The sequence below is a fragment of the Alnus glutinosa genome, chromosome 1 (genome assembly GCF_958979055.1).
Source record: "Alnus glutinosa chromosome 1, dhAlnGlut1.1, whole genome shotgun sequence".
Classification (NCBI taxonomy): domain Eukaryota; kingdom Viridiplantae; phylum Streptophyta; class Magnoliopsida; order Fagales; family Betulaceae; genus Alnus; species Alnus glutinosa.
This window is the reverse complement of record NC_084886.1, coordinates 22,048,044-22,069,216: the sequence shown is the minus strand read 5'-3', so window position 1 is coordinate 22,069,216 and position 21,173 is coordinate 22,048,044. Positions and strand designations below refer to the sequence as shown.

At 42.4% G+C, this 21,173-nt stretch overlaps 1 protein-coding gene across 1 annotated transcript; it reads right to left on the bottom strand.

Moving 5' to 3' along the window:
* Positions 1-14,452: 14,452 nt before the first annotated feature.
* LOC133854408 (uncharacterized) lies at positions 14,453-14,974 on the bottom strand. Its single transcript, XM_062290645.1, has one exon. It carries the CDS (start codon positions 14,972-14,974, stop codon positions 14,453-14,455), a length of 522 nt encoding a protein of 173 aa, XP_062146629.1.
* Between the last annotated feature and the right edge of the window lie 6,199 nt (positions 14,975-21,173).

Sequence of the window (21,173 nt, the reverse complement as noted above, 5' to 3'; positions counted from 1 at the left end):
TGCATGGTTTTGGTATGTTTGGACAGGTTTTGTTAAATGGGTTTGGACAGGTTTGGTTTGGTGAATGCATGGTATTGGTGAATGCATGCTTTAACACAGAATTATGTTTGGACAGAATTAGTAAATGCATGGTTTTGGTATGTTTGGACAGGTTTTGTTAAATGGGTTTGGACAGGTTTGGTTTGGTGAATGCATGGTATTGGTGAATGCATGCTTTAACACAAAATTATGTTTGGACAGAATTATGTTTGGACAGAATTGGTAAATGCATGGTTTTGGTATGTTTGGACAGGTTTTGTTAAATGGGTTTGGTGAATGCATGGTATGTGCATGGTATTGGTGAATGCATGCTTTAACACAAAATTAGAGTGGACATGCATGCTTTAACATAACCGGACTCAAATAAGTTCAGGTTCAACACACATACATTTTTCATTTTCAAAACATCATCCATTACGTACCAATAATGGTTTACATAAAGTAACCATAAACACATCACCATAAACCCTACCCAAAACATCACCCTAAACCCTAAACATCATCACCCTAAATCTTCATGGTAACAACATACGATCATGTTTGGAATCGAATACACCCTTTGATTCTGATCCAGCCATAAGCAGATACACAATCATCAATATCCATGTACATACAATTATTGTCTTATAAATCTTCTTCATTGTTTGGTAATTGATCCCCTGAATCTCGATTTCTTTACGGAGGGAAGCATTTTCAATCTCCATATTTGCCCTCAACTTTGCAACTTCAGCTTCAACTATAAGTCGGCATCGTTCGGCTTCCTCTATCCTCATATTCGCCTTCAACTTTGCAACTTCAGTTTCAAGCATTGTACGGCATCGTTCAGCGTCTTGAATCAAACTTCCATGCCACTCACGCAAACGACCTACCACCCTCTCTCCATGTGAACACATTTTGGGATCAACCCATTGCTAGAAACCACAAGCTCAATTTATCTGAAAAACGATAACAAAAATAAATCAAAAAATAAATAAAATAAAACAGACAGAAACAAAGGTTATTTCTGGCTTATGTTATTTGAAAATTAATCGTTGTAGGCTATTTATGCACTTTTCCATATCATTTCAAAACTCATTAATCTTCAGAAAATTAATGAGTTTAATACATGTATTGAATTTGATGTTGAATGATTATGTAAAGCAGGAACGAGCTGTGAATATGAAACTGAACAAAAGGTTTGAGAGAAAAATGATTCTCTGATTTAGTATTGAATAGCATAATCAACTGTACATGACTCGCAGTATATATATACCGAGTTACATGACTTGCTTTGCAAGTTATAATCTAACAGTCTAACTAACTAACAAAACAAAAGTCACGTGTCTATACAGAATTAATCACATGTGTAAAAATGTAATCTAATAACATGCTCCAAAAAAAAAACTACTAAATAAAAATCAACCCAGTTCATTTTTTTTTTTAAAAAAATATTTATATAAGTACAGTAAGAGGTAAGCAGCATTGCTCTTCATAAAAATTGATGAAGATTTTCGGTTAAATTACCTTGTAATTTTGGCATTTCACAAACCTTCTACCGAAATTTTTTTCGGTGTAGGAGGTTAACATACAAGCCGGACGCTCGCAATAACAAATCGGCATTACTGCAGAAGTTGCCCCACTCGTTGTCGACTCCGACTCCGTAGAAGCAGTGCCTGATGGTTGCATCTTCGGGAAATGGTGCGAAACTGGTCAGAGATGTCGAAAATTGGAAGCCCACTTCGAAAACCTTAGTTCCTAGTTCTTGCAAAGAGCCGTTGGTGAAAGAGATGAGAAATATGTGCGAGCACAGGGGTGTATAAAGATGAGGTGAGGCGGGGGTATTTTGGGTAGAATTTCTGTCTGAAACGGTCATGTGACTTGCACGTGACCGACTTGCCATCCAAAATAACGGGCGACTGGACGGAAGGTCCATTTCGTTACACGCTGGCAAGTTCGGGGGGGTCATGTACCAATTTTTGTACATTGGGGGGTAAATCGCCACACCGTGGATAAATCAGGGGGGTAAAGTGTAGTTATCCCAATAAAAAATGTGGTAAATAATAGAGGGGTTGATGTTGATATGATAAAATCTTCACCATTAATTTAAGAATATATAATATTTGACATTTAAAGAAATCTACTAATAAAATACTCTTATAATTATAAAGAATCTACTCTTACCCAACTATTTATCATCTACCCATGGATTGCTAATTTGTTAACTACGTTTTGTCTAAACATCACCTAAACTTCTTTGGATGCAGCCTAACCTTACTGTCAACTCAATCTTGACCAAACTTTTCCATCTTTATTCCTCACAAAATTCTATAAGTTAGAAACCAATATTGTTCCTGTTAGAACAGATTACGGTTTGGTGAGTTATCAATCTGGAAGAACCACTTAATCTGTAAAAGAGAAAACTGGGTCGGGGGGAACTCGACAATTTCACTCCGATGCTTAAATCAATATTATCTCAAGTGTATATCTCTTTTAATCATAGAGAGCAATCTCTTTAGTACCTGCGTAGTTGTGAGGTATTTATAGATGGAGTGTGGAGGGTGGTCTTGTTTTCTCATTGGACCACGTGTTGGGTCTGGAGCATTTGTAGACAACCCAGATCGTGGGATCATGATACATGATGCATGATGATCGTGCGGTTGGTCTTTAACTAGTTCTGGATCGTGGGGCACCTTCGTGATAATCGTTAGGTCGGTTAGATTACCGACCATGGATCATGGGTGTACGCCATGATCATCTGAGGCTTGGTCTTTTATTGACTCTAGGTGAGACGATCTCGGTATTTTACCGACTCTAGGTGAGACAGTCGGGAAAATATCATTGTGAATCCATTGGGCTTTGCCGCTATCGAGTCCAATGAGTCTGATTTCTATAGTTCGTTGTTGGGCTTGTTTGAGTAAAAACTTTGACCCATTTGGCAGGTCGGGATAATTTCCCAACAGTTACCCCCCAATTCCTTTTGCCTGAAGTGGTTTCGGTGAAAGGAATTTTCTTGTGCGATTATGTCGAGGTCAAAATATCGAAAAATTTGAAGTTCGAACGTCTCTAGAAGCGGAAACGTCCGAAATGATTATTCTGGTCATGATAAGATTCGGGATATTGCTGTCAGATCGGTTTGAATTCCAATTCGGCACTGTCAGTTCAGTTCGAATTCTGACATGGAGCGTGTGTTACGCTCAGCCACTTTTGGTCTTGATAATCGATTCACGTGCGAAGGTGCACGTCTGATTTGTCCCCTTAGGGCAAGTTGCTCGCCCGACGGTTACTGTCTCTTCAACTCAGCGCATTAAATGCGTGTCCTTTTGGCGTCAAAAGGAAGGCTTATATAAACCCGCATTTACATTTCACTTCTTACTTTTCACAGTTTACATTCTCGAACTTTCTCAAACTCTCTGAGTTTTCCGGCGAACTCTTTCACTTTCCGGCAAACAACTCTTTTTTTTCGTGAATTTTCTTGATCTTGTCGAGCTCCTTTGAACATTTTACCCATTTCACTCGAACTTTTACCGACTTCATTCAAACCTTTTTTTCACTGACTTCATTTAACCCTTTTTAATGCCTCCAATTCTGATTCCAATGGCGGGCATGCCGATGGTGGCGTTCCAAACCTCGTTCCCCATGAGAACCAATTTAAGACATTGATCCCGACATCTGAGGAAGCTCGTCTTCGTCAGAGTTACAGTATTCCGGACTCGGAGAAGCTTCACTTTCAGGAGCCCGATGATCTTTCCATCGCTGGCGGCGATGTGACCTTGACTGAACGGATGTTGATGGCTGGCTTCCGTTTCCCTTTCCCAGTGATAGCCGGGGAACTTGTGGTGCAATTGGGGGTGGCTCCCTCTCAAGTCAAACCCAATGGATGGAGGTACCTCTTCGCCTCCTATATCATCTGGAGAATCGAGCTTCAGAAGAGGATGTCTATCGCCGAGTTCCTCATGATTTACCGTACTGACTTCCGTCAAGACAGCACTGTGGAATTTACCGTTCGAAGGAAGCCTTCATTTATCCAACTTGCTGGGAGGTATTCCAACAACAAGGAGTGGAAGGAGCAGGTCTTCAGAGTTTCCAGCCAGTGGGAAAGGGCCAAATCGTCATTTTTTCCTGAGGATCATAGGGAGCCTCGGGAATGGGCCCATATGAGGGCTAAGTCAGTCGAACCTCCTCAGCTCACCGACGAGCAAACTGACAATGTTGACGACATGATAGCCTTTTCCAAGGTTAAAGCCAACGAAGACAAGCTGGATTTCAACTGGCTTGTGACAAATGAGAATGTGAGGAGTATTCTCGGGTATAAAATCCCGATATCTGAGGTCCCTTACTTGAAAGTGAGGAAGGGCAAGACTTAAAAACTAACGGATAAAGGAAGCTCCTAAGATTGTAAAGAAGCTCATTGCCGATGCCCAGTGAATTGGGGCCGAGCAGGAGTCTTAGATGAAAAAGGCTGTCGAGAAGAAGATTGCCGAGAAGGAGGCAGCAAAGTTGAAGGCTGCCGAGGAGGAGGCAGTTAAGGTGAAGTCCACCCAGAAGAGGCCTCAGTCATCTAAAAAAGCCGAGGAGGTGCCTGCCAAGAAAAAACCAAGGATGGAGGCGGCTCGGTTGTATCTCAAATCCATCGTTTTGGGGTCGGCGGTTCGAGATACTCCCATTCGTGTCGAGCCCTTGTCGGTAATTACTACTGAGGGTTCACTTCGGAACGCTGATAAGGAGGCCGCGCCTCGGGACCCAGAGAACGACAGAGTTTTGGAACTCTGCGATGAAGACGAGGCTGAAGTACAAGCTACAGACAAGGATAGGACTATCCCATCCACCTTCGGGGATAAAGCTGCATAGACTGCAATCCCCGTAACTGAATTAGATTTGCTAGAGTCACCGATTGTGTGGGTTGAAACCGAGGTTGAGGCTTGGGAGGAGCTGGCGTCAGATGCGGCCGCTAAGTTCGGTGATGTTAGTATTATTGTCCTCATTCTGTTTGGACAAAATCACTTGTGTGAATAGATGCTGTTTTATCAGGGATTCCACTATTCAGAGTGATGTCAGAAGATTCTGCATTGCTTTCAAAATAGAAGTTTTCGGTTCCCTGCCAGCCGTCCGAACGATCGTGCCATCCCGTCCGGACTCCCATCTGTCCACTGTTCCATCCGTCCGGACGACGTGCCTTACCGTCTGGACGCCAGTTAGACCAAGCATCATCCGTCCGGACGACGTGCATTTTCCGTCCGGACCTCTATTGTATCGAGAAGCTACTATTCCAGCCTGTATCCGTTCGGACGTCTCAGCAGCCCGTCCGAACGCCTATTAGTGATCGATCAGATTCAGATTCTTTCCAAGTTCAATTTAAGGGAAGATTGCTTCAACCATCCGGACGATGTAGATTCCCGTCCGGACGCGCTCATAAATAAGGCAAGAATCGCAATTCAAATATCACCGTCCGGACGTCAGTCAGCCTTGGTCCGGACGCGCGTGTAACTAATATAGAAATTGCCGATTCGACTTCAACCGTCCAGACGCCTGCCCCTCATGGTCCAGACGCGCGCATAGCAGATATGGAAATTGCGTATTGAAGTTCAGCCGTCCGGACGCTCATCCCCCATGGTCCGGACGCGCGAAGCCTTATATGGAAATTACTTGCAGTGGACGTGCGACCGTCCAGACGACAGTGTCTCACCGTCCGGATGAGGCTCTTAAACAGGAAAGATTTTTAGCGAAATTCTCGGAAAATCCTGTCGCACTGTTGTCCGTCCGGACTACCCAGGTTCACCGTCCGGACGGCGTTCGTACATATTACAGCAGTCACCCATTCTGCACCTCAGCCTATAAATAGAGGCCCCTGGGCATTGAGAACTGCAAGAATTCGGTATTGAATTCCACAAGTGCTCAGAGATGTTATTTTTCCTCTGAAGCCATTGCAAGTGTGCTACAACTGAAGTCTATCTTAGGGGTTGGCCCTAAGGTAAAGGATTCCATTGAAGACCCCTTCAGGTAGGAGACCTGGTTGGGAAGCGTTCGTGTTGGGTTACACGTTAAAGAGCAAGGTACGACCACTGCATCGGGTATATATGAGTGTTACTATTTTGTATTTTGCTTTGTCTTCTGAATAGTGGATATCCTGGGGTTTGGCTGTCCCGGAGTGGTTTTTCTCTTAATTGAGTTTCCACTTCGTCAACAAAAATCTCTGTGTCATTTAATTTCCACATTATTATTTATGTTGACACTTTGTGCACACACTTGATATTTATTTTAGAAGTCAATTTCAATTTTCAATTGGTATCAGAGCGGGTACACTCTGTTTAGGATTTATTTCCTGAGTGTGATCTCCATCTCTTGTGACTTCTATTTTTTTTATTACACCTTTTATCATGAATTCTTCTCAGTTTTCTAATGAGGATTCTGATATTAAGCTCTTTAAGGTTTTTAATAAATTGAAGAATGCTCAACATTCTAAAGTTTCTCATAAAGAGCTTAAAAAGGGGAAGCAAGAAAAAGAGTCTTTGATTGTTCAATTATCTGAATCACATGCTTTGATTGACTCTTTGAGATCTAAGAATACCATGCTATTTGATATTATTGATACACTTGAGAATAAATTAAAGGAATCTGAAAATCTCTTGAAAAAAATTCTCAAGCGATAATTTGAAAAGCATGTTGTGTATTCATTCAGATATTTCGAACAAGCTTGGTTTAATTGTTGATGATTTGAGTGTTTCTACTTCACATGCTTCTAATTCTGAATTTGATTCCAGTATTATTAAGCCTGTGATAGTAAACACTGCTTGTTTGTATAATTCTTGCTTGAATAATTGTGTGATGCCCAAATCCAAAGATATAGGTACACAAGCTCATGGTAAGTTTGTCCCTACTTGTCATAATTGTGGGAAGATTGGTCATATTAGGCCAAATTGTTATTTGTTGAAATCCCACAGGCCTTGGAATTAAGCAGGATGCTATGAGGAAAAGTGAATTTGAAGATTCTTTCTCAGCAAAATATGTCACTCCGCATAGGAGACATATAAAAGGTAAGGGCAATGTTGTTTGTAAGAATGCTAACCTTAATTTTGCAGAGAATGTCAAGAAGCATTCAAACAAAAGAAGCTTGCCCACCTGCCATCACTGCGGCATCACCAGTCACATCCGATCCAAATGTCCACAGCTCCAGAAATTGAAGGTTCAGAGGAAGTTGCTAAGAAGAGCTACATCAGGCACTCTACCTCTGATGGCTCTTCAGGCACCACGGCATCAGCAGAAGTTTGTTCCTGCCAATCAGAGTGGCAAACCAAAGAAGAACAAATCAAGGCGCTACAAGAGAAAGCCGCAGAAGCCCAATTGCAGCCATGGCTATGAAGGATAGCTGAGCCTAATACAAGGTATGCTCAGGAGTATGGCCAACATGGATATGACCCGCAAACCATCCCCACTGGTTAAGCAGGTGTGGGTTAAGAGTGATGAAACCATTCACCCCATAAGGGGGAATGAACGCACCTAGCAGGAGAAGGTGTTCATGCCTAGGATTCAGTTCCTAATCCTAAGGCATCAGGTTTGATTGCTTGCACTTTTACTTGTTATATTTGTGTGCTTACTATGCAATCTAGGAATCAGTTTGTTGTGCCCCCTATTCTCTTGAGAGAGCATTGCAGGTACTTGTTGGGGAAGACAAAAAAAGCAGGTCGAGCGACTGTTTTTCTGTATTGGCATCATCAGGTTTGACCTTGCCTTGCATATGATGTCATTTCCATATTGCATTTTTTTTTTATTTTTAAAAAAAAATTTGGGGAGAATTTGCAGGATATTTTTTTTCTCTTGGCATATCAGATAATTGCATGTATTTTCTCCTGATATCTCAACTCCTTGGGTATTAATTTATTTTGATTAGATATAATTGAGAGTTTCTGACTATAATTTGCCAAGTGTTTTCCTGTATATGCAAAAATTAGATAGCTTCTTTTCCCATGCGATGAAAAATGTGCACTATCCACGACTCCCTTAAAGGTACATCTTTCCTTCTCTGACTTTGTGTTTCTAAGAATTTTTGGATAAGAGAAGATGTTTTTGATAAGATGGCCAAATTGACCACATGCTAGTTGAACCTAGAACCTAAAAACTCTGGCATTCCCTCTAGATTGCAGCACCATAAGAATCAAGAAGTAAAACATATGAATTATGCACTTTAAATTGTATATTCACTGCTTATATGTTGAATTTGCTATATGCCTTGCCCTCTACGTGCAAGTAAAAAATTTACATTGTCCTTCATGGTACAAATAAAACAATTAGGTGCTGCATCTCAGGGGGAGTGTATCAGATGCGGGTGGCTAGGCCCTAGTAAGTTATAAGGTTTGACTTTTGGCTAATCTGTCACAGATTTTCTCTCTTGTCTAGAAAATCTGGTTGCTCTTTGTCATGTCATCAAAAGTCATACCTTGTGGGTTAAGTCTTCACACACACACGCATTGCATGAGTTGAGCTGTCTATTTGAATTTTCTATGTCCAGGAAAATGTTTGTGCTGATTGAACTCTCAACTCTCTTTTATATCTCTGCTTAGTTTTGAGATGCTCCCTGATTGTGTTATCAGTGGATTATACATGCGTGTTCTGAAACTGACTTGAGAAAAATTACAATTCTGTAAATTTTTCTTCAGTCTTCTGTTTTTCAGTGTGAAGCGTCCGGACGGACCTATTCTTCGTCCAGACGAGAGCAGTCTTGCCATATGCTGACCTAGCAGTTGCACATCTGGACAGGATTTCTATAGGTTTAAGACTTGCTTCTCTTTCTCTGCCATACACACATCTTTACATTTTTATTGATTTATCATATCATGTTGTGTGTTTTTCTCGTGGATTTCTCCCGAGATTTTGGCATTCTTTGCACATCTCTTCTCATCCCATGATCTTTATTGTGTCTTCCGTTATTCTTTTAAGTTTTTGTGCTTTTAGAATATTGAAATATTTGTTGGTTGGGATATTTTCTTGAGATATTGTGCATAAAAACCTACTTTGTCTGTGTGTTGGGTGGATATTGTTATATCCATGCTATTTGGATTGCTATATTTGCTTTTGTAATTCATACGCCTCCAAATTTCAAGTTGTCATAATACCACATTCTTTTTGGAACTAACAGGAACTAATATTTCCTTGTGGTGTTATTTTTGGATAGATTTCTGTTAAATCCTTTCAGGAATATGTTGTCCAGCAACTCCTAGCACAATATCTGACAGATGGATCATTTGGAAAACAAGACCGTTGTTCAAGTCATATGTTCAAAACTTCCAAGGGTCTTAGGATTTAAGATGAGCTTTTTCCCTCAGCTCATGCAGAGCCTTTCATAGCATTCCCTCAGATCTGCATCAGTTAGAGGTTCAGTAGTGAATCTCCTCATTTATCTTGCAGACCAGTTGCTTAGAGGATGTCAATATGCGGATAATCAATTTCAGGCTTTGCAAAATCAAGAGATTGAGGGTTTTTCAGTCCATGGTTCCTAGCTTTCTGAGCTCGAAGTCGAAGTAGTACAAATCCAGCTTTTTATACGGTTTGCTCTCCGTTACTTGATTTCAGTGGATCAGCAGTGTTTGGTACTTGGAGGATTTTTATTCCTCTTTTTGGGCCATTTGCAGACGTTTCTCTACTTTCCTATTGTTTTGGATTTTAGAACGTTTTTGTCTGTGGATATTATTACTCCGTTTACCCTTGTCCTTCTAAGACATTGAGGGGGAGTAATTGTTGTGTGGTTTTTTTTCTCATTACTCTGTTTTACACTTTGTCCCTTTGTGACAAAAAGGGGGAGTAATTTTTGATTTGGATCGGGACTGTATTTCCAAACCGGTCAAGTGATTTTTGTCCCAGAATGGCCAAAGGGGGAGTTTGTTAATATTATTGGCCTCATTCTGTTTGGAAAAAATCACTTGTGTGAATAGATGCTGTTTTATCAAGGATTCCACTATTCAGAGTGATGTCAGAAGATTCGGCACTGCTTTCAAAATAGAAGTTTTCGGTTCCCTGCCAGCCGTCCGGACGATCGTGCTATCCCGTCCGGACTCCTCCCATCTGTCCAATGTTCCATCCGTCCGGACAACGTGCCTTATCGCCTGGACACCAGTCAGACCAAGCATCATCCGTCCGGACGGCGTGCGTTTTCCCACCGGACCTCTACTATATCGAGAAGCTACTGTTCCAGCCTGTATCCGTCCGGACGTCTCAGCAGCCCGTTCAGACACCTCTCAGTGATCGATCAGATTCGGATTCTTTCCAAGTTCAATTTAAGGGAAGATTGCTTCAACCGTCCGGACGACGTAGATTCCCGTCTGGACGCGCTCATACATAAGGCAAGAATCGCAATTCAAATATCACCGTCTGGACGTCAGTCAGCCTTGGTCCGAACGCGCGTGCAACTAATATGGAAATTGCCGATTCGACTTCAACCGTTCGGACGCCTACCCGTCATGGTCGAGACGCGCGCATAGCAGATATGGAAATTGCGTGTTGAAGTTCAGCCGTCCGGACGCTCATCCCCCATGGTCCGGACGTGCGAAGCCTTATATGGAAATTACTTGCAGCGGGCGTGCGACCGTCCGGACGATAGTGTCTCACCGTTCGGATGAGGCTTTTAAACAGGAAAGATTTTTAGCGAAATTCTCTGAAAATCCTGTTGCCCTGTTGTCCTTCCAGACGACCCAGGTTCACCGTCCGGACGACGTCCATACATATTACAGCAGTCACCCATTCTGCACCTCAGCCTATAAATAGAGGCCCCTGGGCATTGAGAACTGCAAGAATTCGGTATTGAATTCCACAAGTGCTCAAAGACATTATTTTTCCTCTGAAGCCATTGTAAGTGTGCTGTTGCTGTGCTACAACTGAAGTCTATCTTAGGGGTCAGCCCTAAGGTAAAGGATTCTATTGAAGACTCCTCAGGTAGGAGACCTGGTTGGGAAGCGTTCGTGTTGGGTTACACGTTAGAGAGCAAGGTACGACCACTACATCGGGTATATGTGAGTGTTACATCTTGTATTTAGCTTTGTCTTCTGAATAGTGGATATCCTGGGTTTGGCTGCCCCGGAGTGGTTTTTCACTTAATTGAGTTTCCACTTTGTCAACAAAAATCTCTGTGTCATTTAATTTCCGCATTATTATTTATGTTGACACTTTGTGCACACACTTGCTATTTATTTTAGAAGTCAATTTCAATTTTCAGGTGAAGTTGCAGGATCCCCAGGTGCTCGAGTCGAGGTGGATGGCAGAGCTACCGAGCCAAGTAGTAGACCCTTAGTTAGCCCCTTGTCTGAGCAGCAGGCCCTTTGTTGGCCTTGAAACTAAAGAAGCCGAGCCGAGCAGTGGGTTTCTTCATGATTCCTTCGAGTTTTTTAGGCCAGCTCGGGAATACGAATATGAGGAGGCCTCACTAGAAAAGTGTTTGGCTGGGCCAATCATGAATGCAATTTGGGCCCTCATTCCAGCCAACTATCTCAAGCAGAGTACAACCAGGTGTATTCCAACCGAGGACATGATCGGAGCGTTGGTCCAACTGCAGACCATGGTGAGTTTCTTCTGACCCTTTCTTTTGTTTTTCTCTTTAAGAAATTTTCTAAGTCTCTGTTTTGTTCTGCAGCAATTGGTGGATACACTCGCTCTTTTCGACCAACATAGGGAATTCCACTGGGACCAAGTTCCGGTCGTGGCCGAGCTTAAGCAACGGGTTTCTGAGCTCAAATTTGTGCTTGCTTGGTAGCTATCTTTAGAGTCAGAAGTGGCTAGGCTGAACAAGCTCCTTGCCAAGCGGGAATTGAAGTTGGCCAAATGTGACGAGTCAATTGTTAACGCCGAGCTAAGGCGAGATAAGGCTAAGGAGACCAATCGAGGACTTACTGTTGAGCTGGATGCAAGGGCACGCAAGTTGTTCGCACTTAAGACCCACGTTGACAATGTCGAGGCGAAATATTCGGCCACATCATGCAGCAATACTCTGCTGCGAGCCGAAGAAGCTTGGTGGGTTGCCTAGGAGTCTCAGTGAGCAGCAGAAGAGAAGTTGGAAGAAGCTGAATTTGGCACACAGGCCGCTCAGGCAGATCTGTTGAAGGCTAAGTCCAAGTGTTAGGAGCATCGGAAGAAGTCCAAACACTATAAGTCGAAGGCCGATCGGTATTACAGCCAAATTCTGGCCTTCACCAAGGTCCGAGACCAAACTTGGGTTAATGGGTTTAGCGAGGGTTTTAGCTCTCTCAATGACTTTGTGCTCAACCCTTCGACGCGTTCCCTAAACTTTGCCGAGTTGAAGTATACGGACTTCATGGATGTTCCCAATCAAGCTATTGAAGAGCTAAGAATAGGCCGGGACCTAATTCTGGACGTCCCGGATTAGGTTAGGGAGGATGCTGAGCCGGCAGATTTAGATGTTCCAACTGAGGCTGCTGATGTCAAAGCTTCTGCAGCTGACTGAGATTCTAAGGACCTAAATGCCAAGAAGCCTTAGGTTTTTTTTTTTTTTTTTTTTTAGCTTCAGCATTTTGTAGCTTCGACCGTTTTATTTTTGTAACTTCGGCAATTTTAATGAAATCCCTGAAGTTTCTTGTCTTTTGCTTGTTTTCGATACGGTGTACTTTACCCTTTGCATTCTTGCATTTGGCACTTTGTAATTCACATTTGAGCATTTGAGTACCAAGAGTACCCCCCAACTTTTATACTTAGCTAAATATGGCAAAGTGTAAAAGTTTAATCAATGTATCATTTTTACTGTTTTTTACCGAAGATCAATTGTATCATTAGAACTAATGAAATTATCTAAGTATGTTTAAGCCTACGAGGCTCTTAGATTTTTCTTTTTTCAGCCTTTGATTTATCATACCAATTGACTCGAGGCACGAGAGATTTTTTCGACTTGGACCATCTTGGTGTGATTCGATTTTCTATCCAAATCATCTCAATGTGATTCGAGTTTCATAAGTACTCGTCCATCATGATGATTTTCTTGAGGCATGATGGATTCCTCCAACTTGAAGTGGCTCGGTGTGGTTCGAGTCTTGTGAATTTCTCCGACTCGAATCATCTCAGCGTGATTCAAGTATCGGCTCGAATCCTTTCTGTGGGATTCGAGTCTTGTGAGTTTTTCCGACTCGAATCATCTCGATGTGATCCAAGTCTTGGCTCGAATCATCTCAACGTGATTCAAGTCTTGTAAGTTTCTTCGACTCGAATAATCTCAACGTGATTCCAGTCTCGACTCGAATCATCTCAATGTGATTTGAGTCTCGTAAGTTTCTTTGTCTTGAATCATCTCAACGTGATTGCAATCTCAATTCGAATAATCTCAATGTGATTGAGTCTCGCAAGTTTCTTCGAATCGAATCATCTCAACGTGATTCAAGTCTCGACTAGAATCATCTCAGCGTGATTCAAGTCTCGACTAGAATCATCTCAACATGATTTGAGTCTCCGCTTGAATCATCTCAATGCTATTCGAGTCTCGGCTCGAATCATCTCAACATGATTCGAGTCTTGTAAGTTTGTTGCGATGGCGTTTTGCATTTTAGTGTGCTGTCTAAATCTGCATTTATTGATAAACAAGTAAGTTTAAAAACAATCAGATTACATATGGTACTTATGAAGATGTTCGGCGTTCCATGGTCTTGGCAGCTTTTTTCCTCCGGTGTCTTCAAGGTGGTATGCTCCTTTTCGGATTACTTTTGATGACCCGAAAAGGACCTTCCCAAATTGGCCCTAGCCTCCCATCTGTAGGGCTTTTGGCTGCCAAGGTTACCCTTCGAAGCACCCAATCGCTGGGAATGAATGATCAAGGCTTGACCGCTTTGTTGTAATACCTGGCTGCCTTTTCTTTATATACAGATGTTCTGATTCTTGCTCCTTCGTGCCTTTCATCCAAGAGGTTTAGGTGGAGTCTTAGTCCTTCGCTGTTAAGACCGGAGTTGTAATGCTAGACGCGAGAGCTCGGGGAGCCTACTTCAATCGGAATCACCTCTTCAGTTCCGAATGTTAGGGAGTAGAGGGTTTCTGAAGTTGCTGAGCGGGTTGTGGTTTGATAAGATCACAAGACTTCCGGTAGATACTCTACCCATCCTCCTTTTTGCTTCGGAAGTTTTTTCTTCAGTATCCTTACCAAGGTTTTGTTTGTAGCTTCGATCTACCCGTTGGACTGAGGATGATATACTGATGAAAAGAAATGGCAGATTTTGACCTCGGAACACCACTCTTGGAATGGTCTGCAGTCAAACTGCGTTCCATTGTCGGTAACTAAGGCGTATGGTATCCAGAACCGACACACGATCGCCTTCTAGAGGAAAGCTTTGATCGCTCCAATTGTGATAGTTGACAAGGGCTCCGCTTCTGTCCATTTGGTAAAGTAGTCTATTGCGACCACCAGAAATTTGCAACTCCCTTTTCTTGGGGGCAAGGACGCTACAATGTCGACCCCCAATTAGGCAAATGGACATGGTGACGAAACCGAGCTGAGTTCTGCTGGACGATTTGCTTGAACCCTTACGAACCTCTGACATCTTTCGCACCTTCTGACCATCTCCATTGAGTCTTGGTTCATCGAGGGCCAATAATAGCCGGCTTGTATAGCTTTGTGAGCGAACATCCATCCTCCAGAGTGGCTACCACATACCCCTTCATGAATCACCTTCAATATATATTTTGCTTCGATTGTTGGGAGACACTTCAGGAGTGGCAACGTGTAACCTCGGCGGTACCTGATTTCACCAATGAGGGTATATCGGGCTGACTGTATCCCAATTTTTCGAGCTTCCTTCTTGTCTACCAAGAGTCTTCCTTCCTCCAGGTGCTCGACTATAGCCCTAGCCCATTCGGGGATGATGTACGAATCTTCAATCTGCATTACCGATCCAGGTTTGGCTATAGAAGGGCTATCCAGAACCACAACATGCTGTTTTGAGGCTGCAATCTTTTCATCCGTAGCCAACCCCAACCGATGCATTGGCCTGCTCGTTCTCGGTCCTTGGGATTTGGGTGATTACCACCTGCACGAAACGTTCCCAAAACTACCAACTTTGGTCAGGTATTCGATCATTTTTTCTCCCTTGGCTTCGGAACCACCTTGGATGTGACTGACTACAACCTATGAGTCGCTTCGGATGTCTAGGTTTTTTGCCCCAAGATGTTCTTCTAAGCTAAGGCCTGCTATTACCGTTTCATACTTTGCCTCGTTGTTTGTGGTCGGAAAATTCAGCTTTATTGCCACTAAAATCTCTTCTTTGTCTAGGGTCGTCAAGGCAACTCCGGCTCCACTTCGGGATTTCATGGATGATCCATCAACATAGGCTATCCATGTGTCCCCTTCGGGAAGTTCTTCGCTCTCGGGAAGATTGTTGAATTCTATAATGAAGTCCGCCAGGATTTGAGCTTTGATTGTGGTTCTAGGATAAAATTCTAAATCGAATTCTCCGAGTTTCACGGCCCAGTTTACCAATCTACCCGAGAGGTTGGGTTTTTGCAATATCTTCTTCAAAGGGTGCTCGGTGAGTACCCTTATAGTATGTGCTTGAAAGTATGGCCTCAACCTCCGAGCTGAAGTAATGAGGGCGAAAGCCAACTTCTCAATCCAAGGATATCTTTCTTCGGCTCCATGCAATGCCCTGCTAGTGAAATATACCTGTTTTTGAGCTCCGAATTCTTCTCGAATAAGTACCGAGCTGACAGCTGATGGTGACACCACTAGGTACAAGTAAAGGATTTCCCCTTCTTCTAGTGAGCTTAGGAGTGGTGGATTGGCTAAGTACTCCTTTAGCTGGCCGAAAGCCTCTTCACAATCGTTGCTCCAAACAAACGTCTTTCGAAGTATCTTGAAGAAGGGCAAGCATTTATCTGTTGCTCGAGAGATAAAATGATTTAAGGTCGTAATCCTCCCGTTCAGTTGCCGTAGTTGTTTTGTGGTGCGTGGCACCTGCATTTCTAGCACAGCTCGGACCTTCTCCGGATTCGCTTCGATTCCTCTGTTTGAGACCATGAACCCTAAGAATTTACCTGATGATACGCCAAAGGCGCATTTTGCCGGGTTCAACTTCATCTGATAACTCCTCAGCATGTTGAAGGCAATGAGTGCCAAATATTGCATATTTGGACCCCCTTAATCTGCATTTGTTAAACCTTCAGTTTTGTTATTTTCTAATATTTTTGGTTAGTTTTGGTATTTTAGCATTTTGCAAGTCATTGAGGGAAAAATGCTATATTTATGTGAAATTGCAAAGAAGCAGAATTATATTTCACTGTCTGGTCAAATTGTACCCAGAATTTGAGCTTCAAAGCAAATTTGGAGAAATATAATATTTTGTCTAAATAGAAGAGCATGTGGTGCGGTGCTAGTTCTTGAGTCTTTGCTTTATAAGATTTAATTTCTTTCCAATAAAAGGCAACAAGTCTTTCCAAAGATGGGCAATACACGTCTCTCCATAAACCCAGCAAGCCATGTGTTGAGGCACCGAACCCATGCTGACTTTCCAGCACCGACTCCATGCCACCGATCTTTCCAAAATCAAAGTTGGAGCCGTGCATGTGGTAGATGACTAATTTTTTCCAGATCAGACCATTCAGCACCGAAAAACATGCATGTTTACCTCCACTTTTTGCTAAAGCACCAAATGAGTACATGTTATTTCCAGACCTTTGAAGAATGAAAAGGAAAGCATGTTGATTTCTTACCAAAGCAGCACCAAGAGACTTCAAAAATTAAGAGCACCGAATTAGGACAAATTTCTCTCCAAATCAACAAGACATTGAACAGAAGACAAAATCATTAAGAAGAAAATAGCAGCACCAAAATTGAGAAATATGTTACTCTTTCCATACCTGGGCAGCAACCAAGACATGTGACTCTCCAAAGGTAGCATGCACGTGATCAGCAAAGCACCTCTTTCCTAACCTTGCCAGGAGATCGAAGACATGCAACATTGAATATCTTCTTTCCATAAGGAGCAGGCTCGATTCTTTCCAACCACGCAGACCTGGGTAGCAACCAAGTGAAGACACATTTTTTATTTCAGCTCAGCAGTACCACGTTTTCACCAAGCCGGGCAGCATGTGCAGCACTTGAGAGATTGCTATTTCCATAACAAGAGCAGCACCCATGCATGAGAACTTTCCATAGCTGGTCAGACTCAGTCCATCCAAGACACACGTCTTTTTCATGACCTGTCAGCAGCTTTCAACATACATTTATTTCCATGATTAAGGTAGCACCGAAGTCTCCTTCCATAAAGAGCAACAAATGTGATTCTTTCCCTGTAAGTAATTTATAGGTCTTTACACAATTTCTAGACTTGGTGGCCGACCCTTAGCATTATATATATTATACTTTGCTCTTGTAATTTGTGTAAGGCTAGAGCAGAATTTTGGTGCTTCTTGCAACAATTTTTCTTGTAAGTTCTTTTAATTTTTAATGTTTTCAATTCAAGTAAGCATGTTATTTTTAGCCATGAGAGGCTAAACCCTCAACTAAGGTTGATGATGAAGCCTCGCTTATGACTAGCAACAATATTCTCATGTGATGTAATATTTTCCAATTTTAATGAGTTTGATTTTCAATTGTTTTACTTGAATTCAATTTTGTGGAATGATTCTTGGATATCTTTTGTGATTCAAAGATACATTTAATGATTTAGGATAGTTCAATAGAATTGATTGTGCTTGGTTTTCTTTGTTTAAAAAAAAATGGATATCCTTTGTGATTTATTCTACAGATACAATTGATATTTTGATTTAAATTGGATATCTTGCTATGATTTACGGACTTGGTGATTTAATTTAAATTGAATTTCTTTTGTGATTTGTATAAAGAATGGATACATGGGATGGTTTTGATAATTATTTGAAGTAAAAGTAAAAACATACGTAAGATTTTATTGTGAGAACTTTGGGAAATATTATTGATCATGGGAATATGTTGCTATGAGTTTGCGAGTGCGGATTCCGATACCTTAGTGCTTTTTTTTTTATTTGATTACATTCACTCTAGTTAATTTTGTTTATGCTTTTGATTTTTATTCACAAAAACAATCTCTTAATTTTTGGAACTAGGATAGGATTAAATTAATTTGGATTTAAATTTTGTTTGCAAAAACGCAATTCCCTGTGGACTCGACCTCGCACGTGCACACACTATATTGCAAACGATTTGTGCGCTTGCGAGTAATTAAAATTTGCACATCAGAAGGTTTCTTCGAGGTCGGCCAAATGATTGGTTGCTTTTTGACTTTTCACCAACATGTCATCCACGTATACCTCCACATTCTTCCCGATTTGATCTCAGAACATTTTGTTGACTAACCTTTGATAGGTTGCATCAACGTTTTTTAACCCGAAAGGCATCATCTTGTAGCAATACAATCCTCGATCAGTGATGAAGGATGTTTTTTCTTCGTTGAGCTCGTGCATATGGATCTGGTTGTAGCCTGAGAAGGCATCCATAAAGCTGAGGAGCTCATGCCCCGAGGTGGAATCTATTAGAATATCCATTCGCGGGAGAGGAAAACTATCATTTGGGCACGCCTTGTTGAGGTCGGTGAAATCTACACACATTCTCCACTTTCCGCTCGATTTTTTCACCAAGACAATGTTAGCCAGCCACTCAGGATAGTCCACTTCTCGAATGAAACCGACTTGCAGTAGCTTCTCCACTTCTTCATGTATGGCTTGGTTTCTTTCTGGAGCAAAGTTTCTTCTCTTTTGCTTGATGGGTTGGTGGTTTTGGTCGACATTCAACCTGTGCGAAATTACCAAGGGGTTAATCTCTGGCATATCTTCATGGCACAAGGCAAATACGTTCGTATTGCTTCGGAGGAAAGCCACCAAGGATTCTTTGATTTTCGAAGGTAATAGAGATTCGACCCTGACTCTTTTCTCTATACCTCCCACTTCGAATTCTTCTATCTCCTCAGCTGGTTCCCCCAACTGTAATTGCTACTGCTCGCTCTTCTCCCTACGATTATCCTGAGTAGGGGTTTCCTTCATCGTCACATTGTAACACTGACACGCTACACCTTGTTCCCTCTTTACTTCTCTGATTCCTCTCTTGGTCAGGAATTTGATCTTCCAATACGAAGTGGAAGTGACCACCTTTAGGTCGTTGAGGGCAGTCCTACCAAGAATCGCATTGTAGGCGGATGGTCTATCAACCAACAAAAACTTGACCATGATGGTCTTTGTGGTCAGATGATCCCCGGACGTGATAGGGAGTTTGATAGAACCGATCAGTTGGACTTGTTCCCTTGCGAATCCGAGCAAAGGGAAAGTAGAAGGGACCATCTTTTCTAGGCTAATCTCCATGTTTCAAAATGCTGACCAATATAAAATATCGGCCGAGCTTCCATTATCCACGAACATTAAGTGGATTCGGTGGTTGGCCACCCGCAGCGTGACCACTAATGCATTAGTATGAGGGAGTGAAACTCCCACATAGTCTTCATCCGAAAATCCCACTACCAAAGATTCCCTCCGGTGGGACTTGTGAGGTCTTTCTACTGCCATAACTTCCCAATGCTTTTGGTGTCGAGCATAGGCTTTCCTATCCGCACTCGTTTCTCCTCCTCCTCTGAAACCTCTGAATATGGTTCGGATGTCGGCTATGATAGGCTCATTTCGAGGATCATGATGTTGTGCATCCCTGCCTCTACTTCTTTCTCGCTGAGGTTCCTCTCGTCGAGGTTCCTCCATTCTTCTATCTCGCCGATTGTCTTGGTGCCTGGGAGGGGAGCGATCTCTGCGCCTCGGTTCTTGATCTTGATAGTGCCTAGATATTTGATCCTGGTATTGCCGAGATCCCTGATTCTGCCGAGACTGACCTTGATTATCTGCTATAAAACGGAGAAGTTTTCCGTTCTTGATAAACTTCTCAATCAGGATTCGGAGATTTTTGCACTCCTCGGTAAGGTGGCCCCAAGTGTCATGAAACGCGCAGAACTTGTGTTTATTCTCTTCTCTCACATAGGTATTGTGAAGGGGACGAGGTTGCTCGTACTGTGGATCCTTCTTGATTTCCATTAATACTTCATTAATAAGGGAATTCAAGGGAGTCCACTCTTCTATACAAAACTGGTAGTACTTCATTAGTTCTACTGCGGTCTCCTCCTCGGTCCGTTTTTCCTCCTTTTGGACCTTTTACTTTTAGGACTCTTTCAGAGCCGCGAGAGTTTCCTCCTGGTTCACATACTTCTAGATTACATCCGTGAGATCGGCCAGATTCTCTGGATGATTGAGAGTAATCTCAGCCATTATAGGCCTTTCCACCCGTAATCCTTGATAAAGAGTAGCATAGACCATCTCCTCGGTCGTATTATCAACCGTGAGTCTTGCTTGATTGAAATGGATTACATAATCCTTCAAAGGCAAGCCCTTCTTTTGGCGCATCGCCATTAGTTGACCGAAAGGCTTCTTCCGCTTACACTCCATTAGGAACTGGGTTAAGAACTTTCGTCTGAGATCCTCAAAACCGTTGATGGAACCTCGAGAGAGTTTTCGAAACCAGTCACTGGCAGTGTTGGACAAAGTAAGCGGAAAGGCTCAGCATGCCAGCTCTTATGGCGTCCCCTGAAGATCCATGTGCGTATTGTAATTATCAAGATGCTTGGTTGGATCTTCAATCCTGGTGTAAGTCTGGACGGTCGGGATTTTGAATTTTTCGGGGAGTTGAATCACCATGATACTCTCGGTGAATGGGGAGGATCTATTCAAGAGGCTGTCCACTCTAGAAATTTTCCCCTTACTCTTCTGCTGAATCTCCTGCTGCAGTTGGTTATACTTTTCTTCATACTTTTCATTAAGCATGGCAATAGCTTCGTTGAGCCTTCTTTCTTCATAACGAGGATTCATTGCGTCTCCATTAGGGGGAGGGTGTCTGGCACCTTCAGTTCGTCGAGACTGATTTTTGGGCTGACTTCTCTCGACGGCTCTTTTGCTTTCCCTATCTTCTTCTTCGTTCGTATTTCTCTCTCCTTCTCCATGCCCTTCGGATGCCTTGGGAGCTCGTTCATCCGTCAGTTGTCTCTGTAAACGGAGGTTTTGTTGAGTTAGAACCTCGATGTCTCTAAACATTTAGGCTATTCGAGCCTCCATCTCAACGGCATTCTGATGGGATGGACCTCCAACCTCTTGCCGGGGACTGTTTGTTCCTAAGGCTGAGGCTC